General features: G+C 38.0%; 1 protein-coding gene and 1 long non-coding RNA gene across 3 annotated transcripts; both read right to left on the reverse strand.

Annotated features, from left to right (window-relative positions):
* Pecr (peroxisomal trans-2-enoyl-CoA reductase) lies at window positions 1–24,853 on the reverse strand. Of its 2 annotated transcripts, XM_020158571.2 has the most exons (8): window positions 24,655–24,852; window positions 16,045–16,178; window positions 15,339–15,504; window positions 12,387–12,468; window positions 8,867–8,963; window positions 6,476–6,586; window positions 3,109–3,220; window positions 1–522 (listed from the first exon to the last, which is right to left on the reverse strand). In XM_020158571.2, exons 1-8 carry the CDS (start codon window positions 24,776–24,778, stop codon window positions 437–439), a joined length of 912 nt encoding a protein of 303 aa, XP_020014160.1. In that variant the 5' UTR covers window positions 24,779–24,852; the 3' UTR covers window positions 1–436. The 2 variants fall into 2 exon arrangements, with proteins under 2 accessions (XP_020014160.1, XP_073927767.1); XM_074071666.1 differs by lacking the exons at window positions 1–522; window positions 3,109–3,220 and adding an exon at window positions 5,084–5,322 and having other exon boundaries at window positions 24,655–24,853.
* Window positions 17,444–24,648, reverse strand: LOC141422632 (uncharacterized). Its single transcript, XR_012447375.1, has 2 exons — window positions 24,482–24,648; window positions 17,444–24,244 (listed from the first exon to the last, which is right to left on the reverse strand). It is a non-coding gene; the product is annotated as an uncharacterized lncRNA (long non-coding RNA).
* Window positions 24,854–24,902: the final 49 nt, after the last annotated feature.

Genomic DNA, 24,902 nt, shown 5'->3' on the forward strand with positions numbered 1-24,902 from the left:
TTAATAATTATCATAAAGGCTTTATTGATCCAAAAGTTTGTCATCAAAAATAAGCACTGTATGACTCTAGTTGTAATAACACAATTTAGATATATTTTCTCCCTTTATAATTCAATAGTAAAACCTGAGAATGATTCTTCTAATTATTATTACTTTAAACTTATTTCATTTTTCAGATACCATCCTTAGAAATAAGTATAATCATTTAAGTATGTTAATTTCTGTTCCTTAAAAAAATTAATCACAGATCAAGAGACATCAGTTGGGACAAAAAAGGCATTTCCTTCAGGAGTAGTTTTTGCATAGGTATAATCAATAACAACATCACTAAAAGAACTGATTTTTCCCATACAAATTATAAACTCTTATAAACCACAGTGCTTGTTCTCAAGATGTTGAGGCACTCAGGAACCAAATTGCTGGCTCTTTCCTTCACTTAGAGGTTGGCTTTCTTCTTAAAAGACTCCTTCATCCTCTTGACAACAGAAAGATCCCCAACTCCCTCCGGCCAGTTGTCATGATCTGTTAAGTAAGTAGAAAAACCTCCATGTCACTTGCAAATTGTAAACTTCTGTCCTCTTAATTTCTACCCAGTCGTCTTGTTATTGTTTCCTGACTCACCCATGAGGAAAAAAAGAAATTCTTTGGACAGGTAGCATAGGTTTTGCAACAAGACCTGGATTTGAATCCCACGTCTGCCACTGGCTGGCTCTTCTAAATTGGGGAAAGTTACTCTCCTTCTAGAAAGGAAGACTTTCTGTTGAAGGGAATAACATCTGCCTTTAAAAGTTGTGAAGGTGGATGGGGGCATGACTCAAGTGATAGAGAACCTGCCTAGCAAGGACAGGGCCCTGGGCCCTGAGTTCAAACCCCAGTACTGCCAAAAAAAAGAAAGAAAAAGGAAAATTTGGAATTTGTGAGGGTTATACGTACAGAGCATGGCAAACTGCAGACATTAAATAATGTATCTCCTCAGTAAGAAAAATTTAAATAACATGCTAACTTTACAGTTGCCTCCTCAGCATCCAGTCTCCATCTCTTCTTTCCAACATCATCTGTTTCCATCTGGGATTCCTCGAGGGATCTGGGGAAGTTACCCAGCCCTGGCTCCAGGTGAGGGGGTACATGATATAAGCTGTCAATCAATGCTTTCCGTCTCCCTGGCTGCAGTTATTGGCTGAGGATGGACAACTACAGTAGCTGGTCTAAATAGCATGGTTCTCAGAATTTTGTAAGAAAGGCTAGAACAAAGTCTTTCCCCTCTCTTCATTCTCAAGTCCAGCTGGATGAGAACAGAAGAAGGAAGCATGTGGCTTAGGAGCAGCTGGCTGCATCCTGTCACCAGGAGAGCCAGCACTGAGAGCAAAACAGAAGACAGGGAAAAGAGAAAGATTCTTTGAAAGATCCCTGAGCTGCCCAGTCAAGTCTCAACTGCTTTTTGGTTACATGAGCAAGCCCAGCCCCACCAGAGCTGGTAATCTTAAAACACCAAGCTGAAAGACTGAACATTCCTGGCCAATATTTGGGGGCAGAAGATTCTTAAAAGGTAGATATGGCTACTTCCTCACAAACTTAAAAAATATTGTGCATCGATAAGAACAGTGTTAGTTACATAAGAAAACCATTTCACTAGAGGCCTGGAGAAGCAGTCATCCCTAATTTCTTTCTCTAACAGAAAAATAATGTAACTCACCATAACAAATACCTAGTCAACTCTACTGTGAGCGAAGTGCAAAGGTTCACTCCACACTCACTATTTTGAAATTTTTTGGGTGGGGGGCAGCACTGGGGTTTAAACTCAGGGCCTCATGCTTGCTAGGGCAGGTGCTCTTACTGCTTGAGCCACTCCACCAGCCCCTACCCACACTATTTTAAGTGCTTTTGAAACAATATTGCATAACAATGTAGACATTTTTGTCTTTCCAAAGCAGGTCTAATAACCATAGTATCTTAGGAACATCACTACATTGATATTATTAGCAAGAAATATCTAAGGGAAGGCAAATAAGAAGCAAAATTAAAGTTCTATACTAATCATTTATTTTATTTTATTGTGGTACTGGAGATTGGCCCCGGAGTCTCATGTTTGCTAGGCACTAGGGAAGCACTTTGCCACTTGACCTATGCGTCCCAATCCTGTTGTTTTTTTGTTGTTTTTGAGACAGGGTCTTGCTAACTTTTCCCAGGCTGGCCTTGAATTTACAATCCTTCTGTCTCTGTCTCCTGAGTAGCTGGGATTATAGGCATACACCACCATGCCTGGCTTATACCAGTCATTTATTAATGCATAGAAAGTCTTTTGCCTTGATTAGACTGGCAGCCCAGGAAGAGTGGGTTGAACATGGGTCCCTAATAGGGAATTCAAATACACTACTAACCACTTAATCCAAACTATCTTTAGCAAAATACATTTGTGTTTTATAACTTTTTCTATGTTTATTGAGTGACTTAAAATTTTTTAAATACTTTTTAATTTCTGTGGATTTGGTTCACTTGTAAAATTAGGATATTAGACTATCTTATTTTGTAAGATCCTTTCAACCCAAAAGGTCTCTGTTCTAGGCATGAGATACAAACATACACATATAAATAAAGGCATTTGTGTGTATCATTATTGGGTTGAATTTATAAAAGTACTATTTTTTACACATCAGAGATGATTCAATAAAAAAATTTCACATGCTTTCACTTAATACATACCCCAAAAAGAGGGCAAAATAGTGTCATACTACCCCTCCCCACTTAACAGTCAGATGTGCCAGGCACTTACTGGAGACAAAAAAGGAATTACATCTTTAAACCTTAAATTTATAGGAACGTTTTGCCTCTTCTCCATCATTCCTTGTACTCACATAGACATTTTTTCAAAGTTCACATTCCGTCAACTTATGCATGCAAACCTTTTTCAACATCTAACCCTAAATTCTGTACTAAATATATATATATAGATACTTCCTGACTAGGAACATTTTCTTTATGAATATAAGCATTTTGCATATTTTGATATAAGAGAAAAGCTCTAGCTCTTAAGTAGCGACTTAAGAATTTTTGAACACCTGAACATGGAAAGGCATACAGCTAGTGACTACTCACTCCCCAGATGCTCACCTGGTATTGAATACAACCGAGTGTACAGAGACTGGCCCCCGTCCACATCCACCAACTGTCCAGTGATAAAGGAAGCTGCAGGAGACAGCAGGAAGCAGACCAAGGAGGAGACCTGGAAACAGAAGCACACACACATCACAGCAACAGCTCCAATCCATTTCTAGGTGCTTCACATTCTGGGGTAAACACATCTCAAATGACAGGACTGTAACAAGAGCCCTACATATACGTGCACCATCATCTGACAGTACCTAGATGACTTCCTGAAATCAGGAAGTGGCCAGGGTAAAGGGGGCAAGATAGTGTCAAGGAAGTGACACAATGTAAAGAAGTCAAGGCGAACATGAGGTGGAATCTCTGCTTTTTCCCACTGCAAACAGGCCATTTCCTTCCATTCTCCTCCATGGACCCATTTTCCAGCACTTTCAAATCCTTCTTATATTTTGGTCCCTGAAATAGCCAACATGTCTGTGTAGCAATCCATTGGCATTCTGACTTATTCAATCTATAGCCTTGTCAGGTCAAAAGCTCAACAATGCAGATCAGAGCATTTCAGAGGCTAACCTGACCCCTAAACACTTAGAGCTGACTAATGAGCTCAGAAACACCTACTCCCAAACCCAAACAGAAAGAGAATTTATTTCACTGGCTAGAAAGAAACAGAAGTTGCGTTTCTCAAAGGGAGATGTTCCAAAACACCTGATCATCCTGACTTCTCTGGGGACTTTTTCCCTGTGCTTACATTGATAATGATGGTGCCAAAGCAATGAAGGGAAAAACTGCTGGAGCCTTAACATGAATCATAGCAGGAACACAAAACCCAGTCTCCATTACACAAGTCATTCTGTTCATCTGCGCGGTGGGCTCACAGGACAAGGGGAGCAGTTCCACTTGACCTGTCCTTCATGGAACACTATAAAGTAATGTGTTAAATCTCGACCCCTGGGTGCACACCTTTGTAATGCTCTGTGTGATGAAATGGGAAGTACACACACACACACAAACATAATTTGTTCTGTGGCGCAGAAAGGAGCAATGGCCATCTCACAGACAAAGCACGTGCAATTGAACTGAGAAATTAACAAGCCACTTTTTTCATGAAACACTGTTTTTTACTTGACAGAATGACTGGCACTGCAGTTACTCACACTTAGGTATTTGGCAGACATTTTTTTTCCCAAAAAATGAACTAAGTGAGACTATCACTTCAAAGGAAAATAACTGACAGTATTTGTTGTCAATGGTAAACTTTGTGCTTTCACGTGAACATTAGAATTTTGGAAAACCTGCACCTGCCATCATGAACTTATCAGCTTCCTAATACTGATAGACTTTTCCAAAGAGACAAGTAGAGATACTAAAAATGTGATCTTTTGATATTAGTGAATGTTGTGTCAACACTTATAGGATCTGCATAACTCAGTGATCTGGTATTTTCCAAAGGACCAAGGCCCTGATGTCATGTGACCATATATGGGCAAAAGATCCAAAGTGTGAAAAGGGTTATGTAACAGAGTAGGAAAAGTTCACTGACATGGTTTCAGATTCTACATGGCAACTAATCTGTAAGAAACTCTCACCTGTTGAATATCAAAAAAGAATAGTCACATTTATCTGGAAAAGCTATTAAAATGGTCCTTTCTTTTCTAACTATCCATCTGTAAGAAGTCAGATTTCCTTCTTATGCTCTAAACAAAACAACCAACTGCAACGGACTAAAAGCAGAAGCAAAAGTGAGACTCTGGTCTTATATCCTTAAGCCATACATTAAAGAGATCTGTGTGTCAAACTAATGTAAAAAAACTGTTTTGTTTTGGAACATATGGCTTTTTTTTCACATAAAATGTTATTTTTGTTAACACATAATGCCTGTAATTTTTAATGAAGTAATAAATATTTCTTAAATTTCTTGGTTTAAATTTCCAATATGGGATAGACAATATAATTCATATAAACAAAATCTTCTACCCAAAGTAAAATTTAATCATATTATTTCCTTCATAAAAATCACGTAAAACCCTACTTTTTCCTTTCAGAATATCCAAATTCTTCATTTATCATGGCTTATCGTACACTTTATTTAATAATATCTTCCACTATTTAACACACATATCTTAGTTTTGGGGTTTTACCTTTAGAAACTGTCCTCATACTGCAGTGCATGTCTCTGTTCAAGGATGTTCACGGTAGGAATATTGTCACCTTGAGTAGAATCTAAGTGTATATAGCAACTGGGTCTGATTAAATACATAATGATACGTCCCTAATAAGGTGCACAAAAGAACATAGAGCATGATCCCATTTTTGTAAAATATTCAGTAATTCTAGATTTTTATGTATGTATAGGAAATTTTAGGAAAGACATATTTCAAACACAATAAAAGCTAGAAATTGGAACCACATTTTCTTCTAAGAGTTTTATGGTTTTACCTATAGGCAAGATACAGGATCTAATTTATTTCTAAATGAACAGCCAATTGCCTCAAGAATGATTTTCTTCCTCACAAATTTGAAATGCTACTTTTATCCTATAAATTCTCATTTATACATGGTCCTCATTCAGGAGTTCATTCAGTTCTACTAATTTTAATCTACTCCAGGAACAGCACCAAATACTGTAAATAAATACAGCTCTGTGTTTTGGTGTCTGGAAGGGCAAATCCTCTCATTATTCTTTTCTAAAACATTTTTCCATAAATATTTTTCTAAACAAACTTTAGAATTAGTGTATTGAGTTCCAAAATTCTTAAATAAAAATTAAAAATCCTGAAGTTCTAAAATAAATTAAATTTGTAGATTAATTGAGGGAAACTTGACTTTTGGACAAAACTGAAGTCTCCCCACCGAGGAATGTGCATATCTCTAATTTATTCTGGTCTTTTAGTTTTTAAAACTTCAGCTGAGTAATTTTTTTTTTTTTTACTTTTAGGTATTTTAGTTCTCATTATTACTTCAGAAAGAATACAAGTTCTTTTTTTAAAAAAATTATATTTTAAGATTTATATTGCTGGCATATACTTCATACTTCAATCAGCCAGCCCATCTTACTCAAATCTCATATGTAATTTCATAAAGCCATAATTATCTGACTTCCTTAGGGTCCTGTGTATCAACAAATGCCATGTTATAAAATAATGTAGCTGAAAAGCAAACGAAACAAAAAATATGCTATTCTTAATTCACACCGTATTCATTCCATTCCCAAGCAGTTTGCAATCAGTAGCTCAAGAGCACAGAAGAAATGGTTTGGTGGCAGTGAGAGAAGTAACTGTCATCTAAGCAGACAACATAAAAATGGCACCAAATGCTACAAATTTCCCAAGTATAAAACAAAGTCATTCTACTTAACGTTAGAAATATACATTACCTCCTCAGGAACTCCCATTCGTTTAGCTGGGATACGCTGAAAGGAACTTTCAAACATGCTTTCTCCTGAGTCACCATAGTTGTCACTAGCAGTCTGGGAATAAATTGTTCCCTATGTTTGAAAATAAAGCAGGAAGAAGATAAAGTAAGTAAAATTAAAACTTAATTGTAAAGACATCACGAGCTGGTGGTGCTGCTCAGTGGTAAGTGCTTGCCTAGCATACTGGGGGTGAGGGAGGGCCCTTGGTTCCATCCCTAGCATTGCAAAACAAGACAACAAAAACACCAACAATTAGGTCAAGACAGTCTATCAACCATTATCAAAAATTAAGTGCCTTAAGTTTAATTTAAAAAGTTTACAGTTCTGTCAGGCGCTGATGGTTCGTTCACTCCTGTAATCTTAGCTACCTGGGATGATCACCATTCAAGGCCAGCCCAGGCAAACAGTTATCGAGACCCCTATCTCCAAAATAACCAGTGCAAAATGGATTGGTGGTTTGGCTCAAGCAGTACAGCACCCGCTTTGTGAGCATGAAACCCTGAGTTCAAATCTAAGTCACACCAGAAAAAAAAAAGTTGACATTTCTAATATTAATTTTTCTCAGTAATATCAAAAGTCAGATACTACCATCAACAAACGATCATCTGAATGCTCATTCTGTGACCACCCGTCCCTTAACAGCCAGCCAAGTCCTGTATATTTTCATGAAAGACTTGGTTTCTGAAGGGCACAATTATATAAGTATCTCAGTGAGGTACTTAAATGGACCGGCTGGGGGAATCTATCTATTTTATCTTCCACTATGTACCTATGCTTCACAAGGGAAAACTGATCAGTGTCTATACAAGAGTTAGAAATGCAGTATTTTCTTGACTTTTCACCTCAAGTGAAATGAAAAAATGAATCCAATATGAATAAACTAAAATTTTAATTCTTCAATAATTCTTTCATTTATCTTTCACTAGTTTTCAAGAGCTTATACTACCAAGAAAATTACTTGAAAAACGTATGACACAGGATAAAGCTATTTGTTGTTAGTTTTGACTAGTGGTTATGGGGAGGAGGGGAGAAAAGAGGAATAAAAGTCAAAGGAAGAAATCTGTCAATACTAACTACTCCAAATAAGCAATTTGTAATAGTTTATTTAAAGAGGATGAAATCTAGGCATTAAACCTAAAAACATCCCTAAAGGACAAACATGAATTAATATTGGATTTATCACAGTGACATACCATTAAAATTTTTAAGAAATGCACTTTTGGAGGCCAGTATTTTAAGCTATCAACATTAAGAATGGAACTATAGTTAGTTTATGCTATAAATATTTGAGTGTAACACGGGCCAGACAATACCACATATGGAGGAATGAAGAGATACGAAGTTTCTGGCCATGATCCTGTAATTTTGATAGAGAGATTTCTCTACTAACTTCAACAAGTCAGTTCATGCTTATCTCTCATTGAGTAGCACAGATTACAATATCTATAGCTGTCATATAGTTAGACCCATAGACAATATCCACAGGTATTAGAGAGTTTCAGATAAAGAAATTATTACCACCTTAGTGATGACCAGAAAACATCACAGAAAAAGTAGAATTTGAGCAGATTTGTGCAGGATGAATGAGATAGTCAAACAATGTCCCTTTTGGAGTACACGGCCAGTACATAACACCGAGGAGGCTCAAGCTGTAGAATATTTCACAAAATGAGGTTTTCAGGTTGACTATATTGGGATTTCCCTCTAGTATTTACATTATGATTCAAAGAAATTTTTTCTTAACTTCTAGTTGATCTTTAACTAAGAGTTCCTTCCTAGAACTCTGCCACTCTGTTTTTCTCCTAATAAAGGATTAATGATAATCCAAGAATTAACAAAATAACCTAGAAAAATTATTCTTTAAAGCAGTATTTTTTTAATTAGCATAAATTAATTGTGCAAAGTGTTTCACTGTGACATTTAATACATGCATAAATTGTACTTTGATTAAATTCACCCCCTCTATTATTTTCTTAATCCCCACTAAAGCAGTGCTTCTGAGCCTGTGCGGGCTGCTTTTTAAAATGCAGATGCCAGGACCCCATGATCTGGAGAGTAAAGCTCATATATCACTATTGTTTGAATACTGCACACACAACTCTAATATATAGCCAAGATTGAGAATCACTGGCTTAATTTAACCTCCTTGATCATCTGATCATCAAAGAATACTTCTGTAAATGCAAGTTTGACTTTCTGATTTTATCTATTTTTAAAGTACATCTCTTATGGTGTGCTAACATATTTGTTAATACAGACTATCTATGTTGCCATTAGTGACACAACTATCGACAGCACAAATGAAATCATAAGGGTACAATTTATCAGCAGATTCCATATACATTTACCTACAGGGGCAACACAATTGATCCTTACGCCACTGCTGGCCCATGACAGAGCCAAAGATTTGGTGAGGTTGTAAACGCCTGCTCTTGCAGCTCCACTATGCCTTTAAAGACAAAATATAAACATTATACTTAATTTCCACTGAGTACTTTTCTCATTAACTAAGCTGACAGTGCATCAGTGACCTGGCACAACTCCACAAGAACATTCTTTTTATGAGTCTCAGTCTTGTTGAGGCTGTGTCTAGAAAATGCGGAAATAACTGGATCCTTTAAGCAATGTCCATCAAGTCGCCACATGCATAAAAGGAGTATGTTAATGAACCTTCTATTACAGAAGAAAACAAAATGGCAATTTCAAGGGTTACAAATGTGATTATTTTTTAAATCAATTTTTTAAAATGAGGGATATGAAATTTATACATCTGAGTAGACATATGATCAATAGTATTTGTAGACATACCAGAATGTAAATGAATTTTACTGCATCTCCAAATAAAAGGCACAGAATGTTTAGTTCTGCATCTGTATGAGACGTTGCACAGAAAGTACAAACATGCTGATTCTGAATTTCTAAGTACAGCAGAAGCTCCTCAGAACCAAGTTCAGGTTGACTTAATGTGGAAAGATCAACTTACATAACTAATTAGGAAAGTTCCACTTTGGGGACGAAATGACCAACACATTCTACCCATTTGACAGTTCTCATGCTCCACTCCTGTGTGCTCCTGGAGAATGCGGGTAGTACCTGACGAGTATTTGCGTTATGTGCCCTGCACTGTACTGGGGCCACAGTATATTTCTAAGAACTATTGATAAAGTAAGTGAGAGACAACCAACATTTCCCACTTGTCCCTTAAAAGCTAAAATTTCAAAACAAGGAATACTCAAACTCTGACTCTTACCCTCTCTTTCTATTGTGGAAAACACCTAGTGTTTTTTTCAAATTATAAAATACAAAACAATACTAATAATGAAATAAACTTAACAAGTAATAAATAAGCACTTGCCAAACATAAAATATGAGTAGAACACAATAAAATAGAATATATCAGAGTGTACCAAACGTAGCAGATTTGTCCCATGAATTTCTTTTTTGTTTTGGTTATAGACACACACACATGCACACACATGAGGTGAAGACATAAAATTTATTTCTTACCATGTGACATGGTAAAAAGTATGAAAGCCAATGGAAAAGGCAACCACTCTTAGAAGAACAAAAGCAAAAAATATCTGTCATTGGGATCCCTATTTATTTAGGCCTGGCAATGGCAGCACATCATGGTATGAGTGCCTGTCAGGGCAAATGCTCACACTTCAAGCTTGGAAGCAGACAGACTGGGAAAGAGACTGGGGTCCCACAATCCCTTTTGAGAGCACACACCCAGGGACCTAAGGATCTCCCATTAGGCCTCACCTCTTAAAGTCAACAGCACCTCCCAATACTGCTGTGCTAGAAGGCAATCCTTTCCATGTGGACCTTTGAAGGACAGTCATTCAAACCACAGCAGTCAGAAAATGGTTAAATTATACTCTATGATTTACAGAGTGGCATAGTAGACAGCCACAAAAGATAAATGTTGCTAGACACTGTTAAGAAAATATCTCCAAGACATATTGTGCATTAAAGAACATCAGCATGATGTAGATGGAGCTCAGTGGAATAGCACTTGCCTAGCATGTGTGGGCCCTGGGTTCAGTCCCGAGCACACACACACACACACAATGTACAAAATAGCAAGACACATAACAGTGTTTATAGTAAACTATAATTTTTAATTAAAAAGTTGAAAAAAGGGCCCAGCACTGGTGGCTCACACCTGTCATCCCTGGTACATGGGAAGCTGAGATTGGGAGAATTACAGTTCCAGGCCAGTCCAAGTAAAAAAAGTTCACAAGACCCAATCTCAACAGAAAAAAACTGGGTGTGGCGGCAGGTCTATCATCCCAATGATGATAGAAAACATAAACCAAGCTAGCCTGGGCAAAAGCAAGATCTTATCTCAAAATTGACAAGAGAAAAAAGGGCTGTAGAAGTGGCTCAAGTGGTAAAGCACCTGCCTACAAAGTGTAAAGCCCTGAGTTCAAACCCAATACTGCCAAAAAACAAAGGAAAAAGATATGTTCAAAAACTAATAATAATAATTTCCCTGTGTGAATGGGAAATGACAGAAAGAACTATAATCTGAACAGACTAGAAAGGTAAACACATACCTAAGAATAAAGGACAGGAAAAGGAAGCACAGTGGCATTCGTAATTTTTGGTAACATCACCTTGATTGCCTCTTGGGGAATCAAGTCCATGTGCAAGTCCATGTGCAAGTCCATGTACAAGTGTGTTCCTCATGCCTCAGGCCCACTGCACACAGAGCAACCCCATTTACACAGTGTTTGGTTGATAACTGTGTGTGTGACCCAAGGAAGGTCAGCTAATGACAATCTCCTCTGGGACTTGTTGATAGTAGCCTTCTCCCTTTTTCCCCTTCTTCCCCTTCTCCTCCTTCTTTCTTTTTTGTCCTTGGCACTGTTTGAGAAGCACTCTTATCCAAGTTAGGAACACTAGAGTATTGGCAGCCTCCTTCTGCTACTACTGTCTTGTCCACATGTAGCAAGAGACTGCCTGAGAATGAAGGTGGACCTGAAGCAAAAACAAGGAGAGGCAGCTTCCCAATGGCATGCCTGCAACCTACCATACCTCTAGTTCAGTGGTCTTGCATGGACCTGGAGGCTGTGCACACAGTCTTATGACCCTGCTCCCAGTGCTTCTAGTGCAGCAGACCTTGAGGGGGCTGGAAAATGTGGGTTCTAACAAGTCCCAAGATGAGGCTGGTGCTGCTGATCCAGAAATGACACCTAGAGGACCACTGATCTAGCCTGAATTTTGTTTTTATCACCTACAACTGAGGAAGTCCTGAATAATGAAAGAAGCAAGGAGGATATTAGAATTTGCCTAGAGGTAGCAAACTCTCTATTTGTACAGTGACTAGTTAGAAGTACAAAACCCTAAAAACTTAGAGAAAAAATTCTGAGTTTCTGTTGGGAGTCACAATTTAGTAGTCCTAAGATCAAACAGGTCTATAAATGGTTTTCAAATCTAAATTACCTCAGGTCAATTTTACGTCCACAGCTTAACAAAGAAGCTGTGTCATGGCCAATTTAGTAACATCTATATTAGAGTTGTCACATAAAATATAGTTGCTAGTTAAATATGAATTTCAGATAAATAATGAATAACTTTTTAACATAAATTTGCCTCCATACAATATTTGGGACATACTTATACTAAAAATTTATTTAACTGGGTATCCTGTTTTTTCCTCCCTTTCTCAGTAAATATGGCAACCTAATCTGAATGGACATGTTTTAAAAGTACATTTTTAAAGTTCAAATAAAAGGGAATGCTAAGTATTGAAGTCACAGCCTACTAAAGGGATGAATCATATTAAATAATTTTCTCTACCTGCATCCCCCCATTCAAAGGACAAAACCCAAAGACAGAGGAAAAAAAAATATAAAATGCTTACGGAGCTATTGGAAATCCATTTCTAAGAAGGATAATGATATTAACAATAGATCCTCCATGCTCTTTCATCCAGGAATTGTAAACTGCAGAACACAGACAAATGACATTCATATTAAATAGTGTCCTAACTCTTCTCTGATAACCTGTTCAAGCCCACTGCCTATTTTATATGCATTAAATTTTAATTTACATTACATCTCAACCATAGCTGGGCCTGGTGGTACACACTTGTCATCCCAGGTATGCAGGAAGCCTAAATAAATAAATAGGAGGGTCATAATCCTCCTATTTTTTTGCCCATCCAAGCAAAAAAATGCAGACTTTATGCCCAAAATAACTAAAGCATAAAGGACTAGAGGCATGGTCCAAGTGGTAGAGCAAGGAGAAGGCCCTGAGTCCTACTCTCAATATTGAAAAAAAAAAAGACTATAAATTATAGGAAATTATTTTTATATGTGTACTCTCAAGGTAAGAGCAAAACAAAACAAGAACCCTCTTTTCATTGTGAGAAAAGAAGATACAAATACAGAATAGGAAAAAGTGAGGAGAAGTTGGTGGCGGTGGATTTGAGTTATCATTATGAATGCATTATTTTTCTCACTGTACTATCAAAAATGCCAAATGTATACAAAAAGAAACAGAATTCAATCACTTTGGATTAGTGATTGTTTCTTTTCAGTGGACAGGTTAGGAAATACATATTTAAATGAAAAACTGTATCATGGATCTATACTAATACTTCCTATTTAATTAAGGCAGCCTCATCTGACTATATTCATTTCTTCTTTCTCTACATGTAACAACCCAGATTTAATTACCCTGATTCAACATTACCAATTCATAGCCAGTCTTGTTTAAGCTATATCCCTACTCATTTGTTCACCTCTTGGATAATTCTGGAAGCCAATATTAGACATTTTATTTCATCTGTAAATATTTCCATATTTATCTCTGAATAAAAGGAAAAATTTTAACCATTAATACACTTAATTAACAATGTCTATCAACTATCATCAAATATCTACTCAAGTGTTCACAGTTCCCTGATTGTGTAATAATTTCTTAGCTGTGTGTTTATAGAAATCAAGCTGTAAGACTCACATTACATTGGTTGATATGTCTCTTCTTCTCATTTTGTTTAGTTTTCCTTCTATGTCTTCTCCCTCCACTACTTGTAGTCTATTTGTTAAAGTAGCTGGAATGCCTTGTCATTATTTTCCATCTGGATTTTGTCAACTGTACCCTGTGGCATCATTCAACCTGTACTCTGTCCCCTGCATGTCCTACAACATGGCAGATTCAGGTATGATGCACAGGCATTCATGAGTGTGTATGTATGTAAAAGAGGGAGCAAGAGCAGAGAGAGAAAGAATACTTCATAGTTGATACTGTGTACTTCCATCAGGAACACATCTGATTATCTTTTGTGATATGGTGTTACTCTGCAATTGGTTATTGTTGCCTTAAATCCAGTAATTCATTAAGGAGGTGAAAATGGTTTCTTCATTTATTACCATGATCTATTTGATGTACAGTTTGTACACAAAAGGCAGAATAATTCTCTTTATTGGTTATCAAAAGAATGACTTGATTCCCTGGCACCCACCAAAAATAACTATTTTTTTCTTAGGCTAATTTTGAACACATGAATTGAAGCATAACTGGTCTGACTCAATCCAGTGCACAGTCATCTTAATTAATTAGACTTAAGTTACCATTTTCAGCCAATGAAGAGCTACTCAAGATGGCTCTTGAATCCTTTTAACATAACCCCCCAGTTTTCTAGACTTCCAATGTGACAAACTATTCCAGGCTTTTCTGCATATTTCCTTCCCCAGACCCAGAATAACATATTTCTCTGAAAAGTTTCAATTCCTTCTAATTGCAATGACATTTAGAGACCACAACATGCATGTTGGGGCATTTGGATTGTATGAGTGCTCATGACCTCACTATTACCCGTTGTTCCTGGATTAGTGATTGGCTCTTTACTTAGTGGACAAATTAGGAAATATTACAGACAATAATAAAGTTAGAAAATTATATCATGAACCCATACTAATACTTCCTATTTAATTCAGACATTCAAGAGTTCCATTTTGCCTCATCTATACCCATTTCTCCTTTCTCCTGTATCAACAACCCTGGTTCCCAATTATACTAACATTATTTATTTACTTTACTACACACTACACATCACAACTGTCTCAGAACAGGACCTCCAAAACTTCCACAAAGAATATGATTACTGAAAACAGTTTAAGACTACTTTAGTTCTTCTTGTCGTCTAGGGTATATACCACTATTTCCTATTTACTTAGTGAAAGTACTGGCTTCTATGGTCATTTGAAAGAATTACTTTCCCTGTAGTTAGGCCATCAAGTGAGTACACATGGAATCTAAACCCATGGGGTAAAAGGACATAGGAAAACAGTATGGTCACATGGTCTTAAAGTAGTACATCATAATTACTTACAATTTAGAAATACAAAAGGATATCTTGACGATGGAAAGATTTGGTAGTCGGAATCTTAAATAAGGCATCAAATTTAGTAAAAATTAAAATAGTAAAACTACCTTAACTAAAAGAGTCCATATGTAATGTAATAAGTATGTATACCACCTATGTTGAGTTCCTTCCAATCTTTAAACTGAATCTAATTACCACAAAGAGACTAAGAGGAATCCAGAATTTGGGACACTCTATAAATCAATATTACAAAATATTTTTAAAAATTTATAAGAGCATGGAATTATTTTTAGATCAGGTGAAACTAAAGAGACACAAACATAAGAATGCAATGTATAAATTTTGATGGGATACTAGATAAAAATAAAAGGGGGATAAATGTTAATGACTTAAAGCTTCTGAACTCCCAATAATTTCTCTTTTCACATTCTCTATGATCTCTCAATAAAGACACATTGATTTTTGGGCCATTATGACACTCACCTGCTTTGCACATGTAGAAGGTGCCCGTCAGGTTGGTTTCAATCACAGCATTCCATCCCTTTGAACTGATGTGCTCAGCAGTAGACAAGAACTGGCCTCCTGCATTGTTTACCAAGAAATTGATCTTACCATAAAGGCCTAAAGTTGATTTGACCAAATTATTCACCTGAAGAAAAAACATTACAACATTAGAAGAAGTAACATTACACTGTTCTAGAAGTGTAACAGTAATTCTGAGTACTACACCCAGTGAACATAAAGTCAACAAAGAATAAACCTTAAAATCCTATATCACTGAGTAATTTACCAGTGTCCAATACTCACAGATCATAAAGCTAAAATTGTCATACTGATGACAAGATACACCCAAGGGCCTAGATAATCCCTAAGTAAAGCAGGTCTCAGTCATACTAATGTGTAAGTACCAACTTTGAATAGTAGTCAGAATTAGCATTAAGAAATTCCTTATAGGACACAAAAGGTAATCTCTGAGATCACAACCTCGCATAGCTCCCACATCTTGTTTCCCTCCCTTTAACATCTCCTACGATTATCAGCTTGACAAAACAGAAGCACAAGAATCTCTTCACAGGCTCTGCTTCTAGTGAGCCTCAACTACCACAGGAGAACCTGAAGCTCAGCCAGGCTTAGGTACCACAATAGTCAACGAAAAGGAGTAAATTAATGATGCAGACAGTTGCATTACCTCCTCTTCTTTCCGGATGTTGCAATGTATAGGATAGACTTGAGCCTGGTTGTTGGGAGGCAGGGAGGCTTTCAGTTCTTCTGCAGCAGAGTTTAATCTGTCAAGCTTTCGAGAAGCAATAACCACATTACACCCTAAAAGGAAAACAGCCACAGAACAAGCAAATAAGCTTCCATGAGCTGTCCAAATTCCAACAATAACAATGTATAGAAAATATTTTATGTATTCTGCAAAGAGATAAAAGATGAATTAAAACTTCTGCTTCTCTTTGTAAATAAAATCTTAACATTTTAGGTTTGTTAAAAATAAATAAATGAATAAATAAAATTGCTTCTGGACACGATAGAGTCAAGGAACTAAATTTATACTCTTTCTTAAAAACAACTAAAAAAGTGGACAACATATAAGAAGCAATGTTTTTAGACTTCAAGTAACATTGGACTGAAAAAGCAGTCATCTCTGAGAGTGTAGAAATAATAGTGTAGCCATATGACCATGCCAGTTTATTGACTGGAGAGAGCTTCCAGATTGCAGCACTGGAATCATTCAGAGCCCAGAAGTCTCCATGGGTGGAAGAAATGAAGTTGAGAGTTCAGGGAGGCCACGGTAGCTGGCTCCAGAGAATGTGGGGGGGATGAGAGATAGCAATCTTCAGAGTCTCTGGAATCTTCAGCTAAGTACTGATCACCACATGGAAGCAAATGAACAGCCTGGAGAAAGAACCCTTCAAAATGCAGAGGGGACAATCCCTGCACTTACACAGCATTGGGAACAGTGTGCTGACAAGGAAAAGAACCTTGTGCCGAGTAAAGGATAGAGCCTCGGCATGGCTGGTGCAGTGGCTCAAGTGGTAGAGCACCTGCTAGCAAGCATGAGGCCCTGAGTTCAAACCCCAGAACCGAAAAAAAAAAAAAAGGTGCTTGCTTGCTGAATACCACAGGCTAAACGCTGCTCAGATCAACACTTAACTTAAAAGAACTCTTGCAAAGTATCAAGCTATTTCTAACTTAACTGCATCCCAGAAAAAAATTTATATCTACAAACATACAAAATTGATCAGCATCCAACAAGATAAAGTTCTGGCATCCCCCAAAAAATTACCAGACATGCAAAGGAGCAGGAACATAACTACTCATAATCAGGAGAAAAGTCAACCAATAAAAACTGACCTGGCCATGTGCTGATGGCTCATGCCTGAAATCCTAGCTACTCAGGAAACAGATCAGGAGGATCACGATTCAAATAGTTCATGAGACCCTATCTTGAAAATACCCAACACAAAAAAGGACTGGTGGAGTGGCCCAAGGTGTAGGCCCTGAGTTCAAGCCCCAGGATCACAAAACAAACAAAAACTGACCCAAAGCCAGTGTAGTTTCACATGTATGTAATCCCAGCTCTGGGGAGGCTGAAGCAGGATCATGATTTTGAGGCCACCTTGAACTATACATTGAGACCCAACCACAAAAAAGAAAAAAAAAAAAAAAAACTGACCCAGTGATGATGTGATTAGATCAACTACTGATGAAGAGAGAGAGAGAATGACTCCTTTCAGGAACAGTGCAAGCTAAAGACAGTAGAATAACATACTTAAAGTCCTGGAAAGATGAAAGTAAAAAAGGTTTGTGGATCAAGAAATCCTCACCCAGTGAAAATATCTTTAAGAAAAATGATGGCAAAATAAAGACTTCCACACACATATGAGAGCTGGAAGAATTTATCACAGCAGACCTGCACTGTGAAAAAAAAAAAATCAAAGAACACCTTCAAGCAGAAGGAAAATGATACCAGAGGGAAATCTAAAACTACACAAAAGAAGAGAGAACCAGAAATTATGTGAGTAAATATGAAGATTTTTGTTCTTTCTATTCCGGGCCCTTCTAAAGTAGTGCTAGTTTAAAGCCCAAGTAGTAACCACGGATTGCGGAATTTAAAATATCTGTGGAAATAAAATGCTTCCTTCTTGAGAGTAATAGAATATGGCCAGGAGAGGGAAAATGAGGTTCAGGAAGTCTTTTGCATGGCTGTAATATGCACTAATTCCAGTCACTGTTATTTAATGACACTAATCCTTCAACAACATAGTTCAAGGTTACACCACCATGTTATATTAACTGTAAATAACTGCATGATATACAAATTTCTCTGCTAGCTCTTCTGCCCACAAACCACTACATAAGCAATAGATGCACATCACAATCAGTGGCAATCAAGTAATTTCTTTCAATGTCTGCCAGTGATTGGTCCCCACCTCTCTGTTCTTCAGTGCAATCAAGAAGGCAAAATAATGGGGGCAATGTAACTAATGTACAATGTAACTTGTTACAATTGTACAATTCTGATCAGAATTATCACTATGAATCCCCCTACACAGCGAATGTATCCTAATAAAAAATTTATTTTAAAAAAAGAGAGCAAAATATGCAGTTGTGTTGCCTTATGGTCTCAAAATAATAAATCCATGTGAAGTTTACAAAAATGAGCCATCAAAAAAGGCACTGGCAAAGAAGATGAAAGTGAGCAAGGAAATGCAAATTGGTGACAATGGGAGTGGCAATGGGTTGCAATTTTAAGGGAAGGTGATTCTAGGCATGACCATTTCTAGAGATTGTAGATACACAGCCAGAAGATCTCAGTGAACACAAACTTATCAACATAAGTTGTGGGAGACCAGTAGCTAAATAAACTGAGAAGAAATCGTGACACGAGCAAGGCCATGTCAATGTCCTTTGTGCCAAGGCACAAAGGAAATGAGCAAGGTTCAGCAAGGCTGCCTTGCAAGAGAGGAGACTGAGGCAGTGGAAGTAGACCTTGATATGAGCACAGCTATATCAAGGGTCTCTTGGCTGACAGGCATGGACCCAGCCAAGGGGAGGCAAGGTTCAGCAAGGCTGCTTTACAAGAAAAACAGGACACACTGACCTAGTCAGGACAGTCTGTACTAAATAACAACATACCACAGCTGCTCTGTTTCTGCTGCTTACTGGACCCATGAGAACTTGACCTGCATTTTACCCCACTTTCCCATACATGCTGTATAAATAAATGTGCTTGGAGACAGAGGGAGTCACCAGCATCTCTCATCAAAAGTATTGGACCCACCCGATCCCAACTTTTCTCTATGTCTGTCTTTGTGTCCTTTTCTTAATGCCTAGTTGCTCCCAGTCAGGTCAAGGGACCTTCTCACGCTGGCCATGAGAATAAATGAGGAAAGTGGTCAAGACAAAGGATAAAGATGTCCCAGAGGAAGTGGCACTCACAAAGAACTTCCTATTAAAGAATTCCTGGGGGATTTCATAACATTGAAAGTGTAAAGGCTAAAATGCTGGGAGCTGATCCAGGATGAATGGTGACGACAACTTCAGATTTTTAAAATTTGGTGGTTTTTTTTTTTGGTTTGGTTTTTGAGATAGGGTCTTGTAGCCCAGGCTATGATCCTTCTGCCCCAGCCTCCAGAGCACTAGGATTACAGGCATCCACCACCATACCTGGCAGCTTTTGGGGATTCTAATTGCCAATCTGAGACTTTCAGAAAGCAAAGATTGAAAATTTTCCACAAGTTCTTTACAAGACAATCCTAACTTTAAAAGAATTCAGGGCTGGCAGAGTGGTTCAAATGGTAGCACTCCTGCCTAGCAATCACAAGCCCCTGAGTTAAACCCCCCAGTAACACAAAAAATAAAAAGAATTCAATTTACCAAATTTACATGTAATTTTAATCAACATATAATACTGTTAGGACACCTCTAATTCCATTCTTCTCTTGTTTCCAAGAGGGTCCCTATACTCCTAGAAGGGAAAAGAATTGAAACAATATACTTTGAGACCTGATCCAACCCTAAGTTTGGTTTCTCTGAGTCAGGAGGAAAACCTAAACTGATCAGTGAGATGGAATTGGTACATCTGGATCCATTTAGAAAAAACAAAAACAAGGGCTGGAGGAGTGGCTCAAGTGGTAGAGCCTTGCCTGGCAAGTGTGAGGCCCTGAGCTCAAACTCCAATACTGCAACAAAACCTAAGATGGTTAATGCCTGATTCTGTCTAATGCTTCACATAACAGATATAGTGAAAATATAAACAGGATGATTGACATGGACTAACTAGTGAGAAGTTTACTAAACTATCACTGATAACTATCTGAGCCTGAGGACTTCAGGACAATTATGTAATAAGTAACTATCTGACAGCTATCTGTGTAAGTAGAGTGGTACTGTAGCACAACTGCACAAGCTATTAACTTCAACTGCTACAACTTTATACCACATATAAACTTGAACGAGGGCACAAGCATAATATAAGAGGGAACATTGTAATTTAAGATCTAAGGTAAAGTTACAGAGCCGTAATATCAGTGTAATCCCAATTTTATAAATAAAACATACACATATATGTGTATGTGTGTGCACATTGTTAGAGTCATAGAAAATCACCGGGAAAGAAATAGGAAAAGGACAGAATGGGCAAAGCTCTTTTTTTTTTTAACCTTTTTATTTTTTGGCAGCTGTGGGGTTTGAACACAGAGGTGCTCTTGAGCCACTCCACCAGCCCTTTTTTTTCTTTTAAATACTTCGATACCACATGAATTTATTGCAAACCTCTTATACTACCTTATAGTAAATGAGAAATTAAATATAATCATTCTCTTAACACTGACACTAAGTGATTTTGACAGACTGTTTTTATATGAGTAGTTAGAGAGACTAAGAAAGCTTGAGGGATTTTTCTGGATAGAATAAAGTATAGAGGTAGCTTACAGGTAAGGAATGAATGTCCATGTCAGACACATGGAACCCAGTATTTTGGATCTTAATGTCCCCCAAAGGCTGGTGGGTTATGTATGGGCTTGGTCCTCAGTCCATGGCACTATTGAGAGGAACCTTTAAGAGGTAGGGCCTGGCAAGAAGAAGTTAGGTCATTGGGGGTATGCACTACAAGGGGGTGGGGCCTGGCGAGAGGAAGTTAGGTCATTGGGGGTATGCACTACAAGGGGATATTGGGATACCTATGTCTTCCTGTCTGTCTTTGCTGCCTGGCTGCCAAGAGATGAACAGGCCTCCTTCACAACACACTTACTACAAGCCCAAAACAACAAGGCCAAGAAACCATGGATTAAAACCTTTCCTCCTTTTACATTTATTCAGGTATTATTTTAAAAAGCAAAGCTACCTAATACACTCAGCTGAGTTCCTGCTTAGGATGACGCTGATTGCTTTTAATCTTCAATTGGGGCTACACTTACCAAGCACTTTCTATGTTGATGGTGACCTTGGTCACAGACTAGTCATTATAGTAAGAACTGCTGTCTTGTCTCACAATTGCCACTTGTATTTCCTCCTTTGATTTATTGTACCTTACTATGTTCTGTTAAGTGACAGAAAGAGAATGATTAAATTGAAGACAAAACTCAGTGTTTTGAAGACTTGAATTTAATTTGCACAAAAAAAGATCTGACTCGAGTGGTCTTTAGCATTCCTTGACACAGTCAGGACCCCCCTCTGCAGAATAGCACTTGTCAGTCAGACAGAGGGGATCCAATTCTGTCTCCTATGGCTGTTGAGTGTCATCTTAACAGAAGGAGAAGAAATTGTGTGGATGTGAATGACAACACAATTATCACCATGCCTCCAAATTCAAGTTGTAACACACCCTCCAAAGTCAGTGGACTTCTCAATGAAAAAGAACTGGCTAACACTATTCTATTTGCCCAATTTGGGTCTATCTAACAACTTTCAGGAAATAGCCATTAATTCTGGCAAAAAGAGTAAACGTGAGGACCAGTGGAGTGGCTCAACTGGTAGAGCGTCTGCCTAGCAAACATGAAGCCCTTAGGTCAAACCCCAGTACTGCCAAAAAAAACAGTAAAGATGAGAGCTCATAGTAAAAATTACATAATATTCTTTCACAGAAGTAAATCCATCTTCAATGCAACAAAAATTACGTATATAGAGCCAGGTACCAGTGGCTCATGCCTGTAATCCTAGCTATTTGGGAGCTGAGATCAAGAGGAGGGTGGTTCCAGGCCATATTGGGCAAACAGTTCTCAAGAACCCCATCTCCAAAATAACCAGATCAAATGGATTGGAGGTATGGCTCAAGTGGTAGAATCCCTGCTTTACAAGTGCAAAGCCCTGAGTTCAAACCCTAATCCCACTGGCTCATGCCTGTAATCCTAGCTACTCAGGAGGCAGAGATCAGGAGGATCGCACTTCACAGCCAGCCTGGGCAAATAGTTCCTGAGACTCTATCTTGAAAAACCCTTCACAAAAATAGGGCTGGTGGAATGGCTCAAGGTGAAGGTCCTGGGTTCAAACCCCAGTACCACAAAAAAAAAAAAATCCCACAAAAAATTATGAATATGGGTTTTTCAAGTATGGGAAATATTTTTATAGGGAGATACTGCATCACTTTCATAGTATCTCAAGACTACAATACATTACTGTCCTAATGTTTCAGTTTATGGCTCAGACTGAAACATGCTACCTTACCTCAGGACTGACATAGTGTTCGGTCAATGCAAATTTATGAAAAAGGAAAATTCAAATACATAAAAATTCATTAAAGTTTCTTCAAGATGAACTAGAATCCTACAAATCTGCTAAAGGAAGCCAAAATTTGCACAAAACAGTCACTGATTCCTACTTTCTTCTGAATTTTTCCTGGAAGGGGATATAGTTTGTTGCTATTGACATAATATGCTACAGCAGGGCCAGATGAGGAAATGCTAATTTCCCTTTTTTTCTTATTAAAAATGTATGCATTTCCATTTATTTCAAATACAGCACATTTTTTTTTTAAAAAAGTTCATACTATGTCAGATCTTGGAAATACAATGGTAACCAAAGGCATTTTACATGTCCATTAAAAAGATATTTGAAGGGCTGGGATACAGATCAGTAGTAGAGGCTGGTGGAGTGGCCCAAGTGGTAGAGCGCCCGCCTAGATCAGTAGTAGAGTCCTTGCACAATCTGCTTGATCCCCAGCATCAAAGAAAAAAAATTAAAAAATAAAGACAATTTAACCACTCATATTTAAGAGCTATTTTCAGTCAAGCACCAATGGCTTATACCTGTAATCCTAGCTACTTGGGAGACTGAAATCTGGAGGATAAAGGTTTGAGGCCAGCACAGGCAAATAGTTCATGAGATTCCCCTCCAAAATAACCAGAGAAAAATGGACTGGAGGTATGGCTCATTCAGCATATGCTTTGCAAACTCGAAGCTCTGAGTTCAAATTCCAGTCCCACAAAAAAACTATTTTCAAGCAAAAATTGTTAACGATGTTAAAAACTTTCTTCCAGTCTTTTTTTGAATATATACTTTTTTATTGGCAATCAGATTCAAATACCATTTTCTTTAGAATCTTGCTTTTCCCCGTTACATGGTATGCATTTCTGCACAAAAAGTCTTTCATAACAAGATATTAAAGTGTCAGTATAATAGTTTACTCTTATGGACTAAACCACTTACCTCATCATGGCTATTTGGGGTATTCCTAATTTTTCACTATTCAAGTAACACTATATGCTTGAATACAAATCTTTGCTTTCATCATTATTTCCTCAGGGTAAATTCTTGAGAAATGAATTACTAGGTCATAGAGCATGAACTTTGTACAGGCTTTTGGAAGCCTACCTTTCTCACTCTCTTATCAGCACTTCCATTTTTCTCAATGCTTTTAAATTGTTAGCAAAACAGTGGGACTGACATTTTATTTTTGCACTTATTATCAATAAAGTTGATCACTTCCCCATACACTAATTTGTAGTTTCTCTTTTGGAACCCTTAGTCCATATCCTATTAGCCTGTTTTTCTGTCAGTATGCTGGATCTTTATTTGTAAGAATTCTCTCTTTCTCTCTTTCTTTCTCTCTCTCTCTCTCTCTCTCTCTCTTTGAGCTAGGTTCTCTCTATGCAGCCCAGGCTGGCCTTTGAACCCCCTGTGTCTGCCTCCAGAATATTGGGATTACAGACATGTGCCACAATGCCTGGCTTATGTAAGCACTCTTAATATAACAAGATTTCATATTTTATAATTTACTTCATCTAACTTAAAACTATATATGTATTTTTTTAACTCACCGAAGATTTGTATCTTCATATAGTAAAACTGTATTATTTCTCCCTTCGTGGTTTCTTTCCTTGTGTATTTGTTTTTGAGGTCCTTCTTTCACCCAAGTCGAGGTAAATATTCACTGTATTTTCTTGCTATGATTACAACACGAGACGTGAGAAAATAATATGACCACAGTCTCTCAATGGATTGACAACCTTTTCCAGCTCAATTAAATTGCCCCAGGTCTCCTAATTGCTGGGATTGGGCAACATTTAGAATGGATTAATTTTAAATACGAAGACAATTGATTTCACAGCATATTTTCACAGGTCTGCTTATCGCCTGCATCGGGCACAGAATCTCTGGCTCTAAACCCCTTTAGTTCGTACCTAGTGGCTGGTCGCCCTGCGTTTCTCCACCATTTCTTCTCTCTCCAGGTCCTAGTAATTGCGCTCACCTCTGCAGCCGCACCAGCGCCATCGGTTCCTGAACCCAGGTCACCCAGGCTGGCCTCTGCAGACCCTGGCTCTGGGTACCCAGGCCCAGAAGCCTGCTTACGTACCCAGCTGCAGGAGCTCCTTCGTGATGGCTTTTCCGATGCCGGTGGCCCCGCCGGTGACGATCGCCACTTTATGTTGCAGCAAGCCGGCCGCCAGGCAACTGTTGCCCTTTGTCCAAGAGAGCATGGCTCCGGAGCGCTGGGAATGCTGAGTGCTGGGAGCGCACTGCGTAGGTCACCCGAGTCCGCCGAGGCGGCGGAGGCTTAAAGGCGCACGCCCCACGTGACCGGCTGAGCTCCGCCCCTCGGCT

The sequence above is a fragment of the Castor canadensis genome, chromosome 4 (assembly GCF_047511655.1).
Source record: "Castor canadensis chromosome 4, mCasCan1.hap1v2, whole genome shotgun sequence".
NCBI classification, from domain to species: Eukaryota; Metazoa; Chordata; class Mammalia; order Rodentia; family Castoridae; genus Castor; species Castor canadensis.

What these genes read in the sequence shown, in the direction of transcription:
- Pecr (XM_020158571.2), bottom strand. Translation starts at nt 24,778, where the DNA reads ATGCTCTCTTGGACAAAGGGCAACAGTTGCCTGGCGGCCGGCTTGCTG. An exon ending in AATGGATTTCCAATAGCTCC is followed by an intron (nt 8,964 to 12,386) that starts GTAAGCATTTTA and finishes TTGTCTTTAAAG; the next exon opens with GCATAGTGGAGCTGCAAGAG. An exon ending in TCGGTTGTATTCAATACCAG is followed by an intron (nt 523 to 3,108) that starts GTGAGCATCTGG and finishes CTTACTTAACAG; the next exon opens with ATCATGACAACTGGCCGGAG.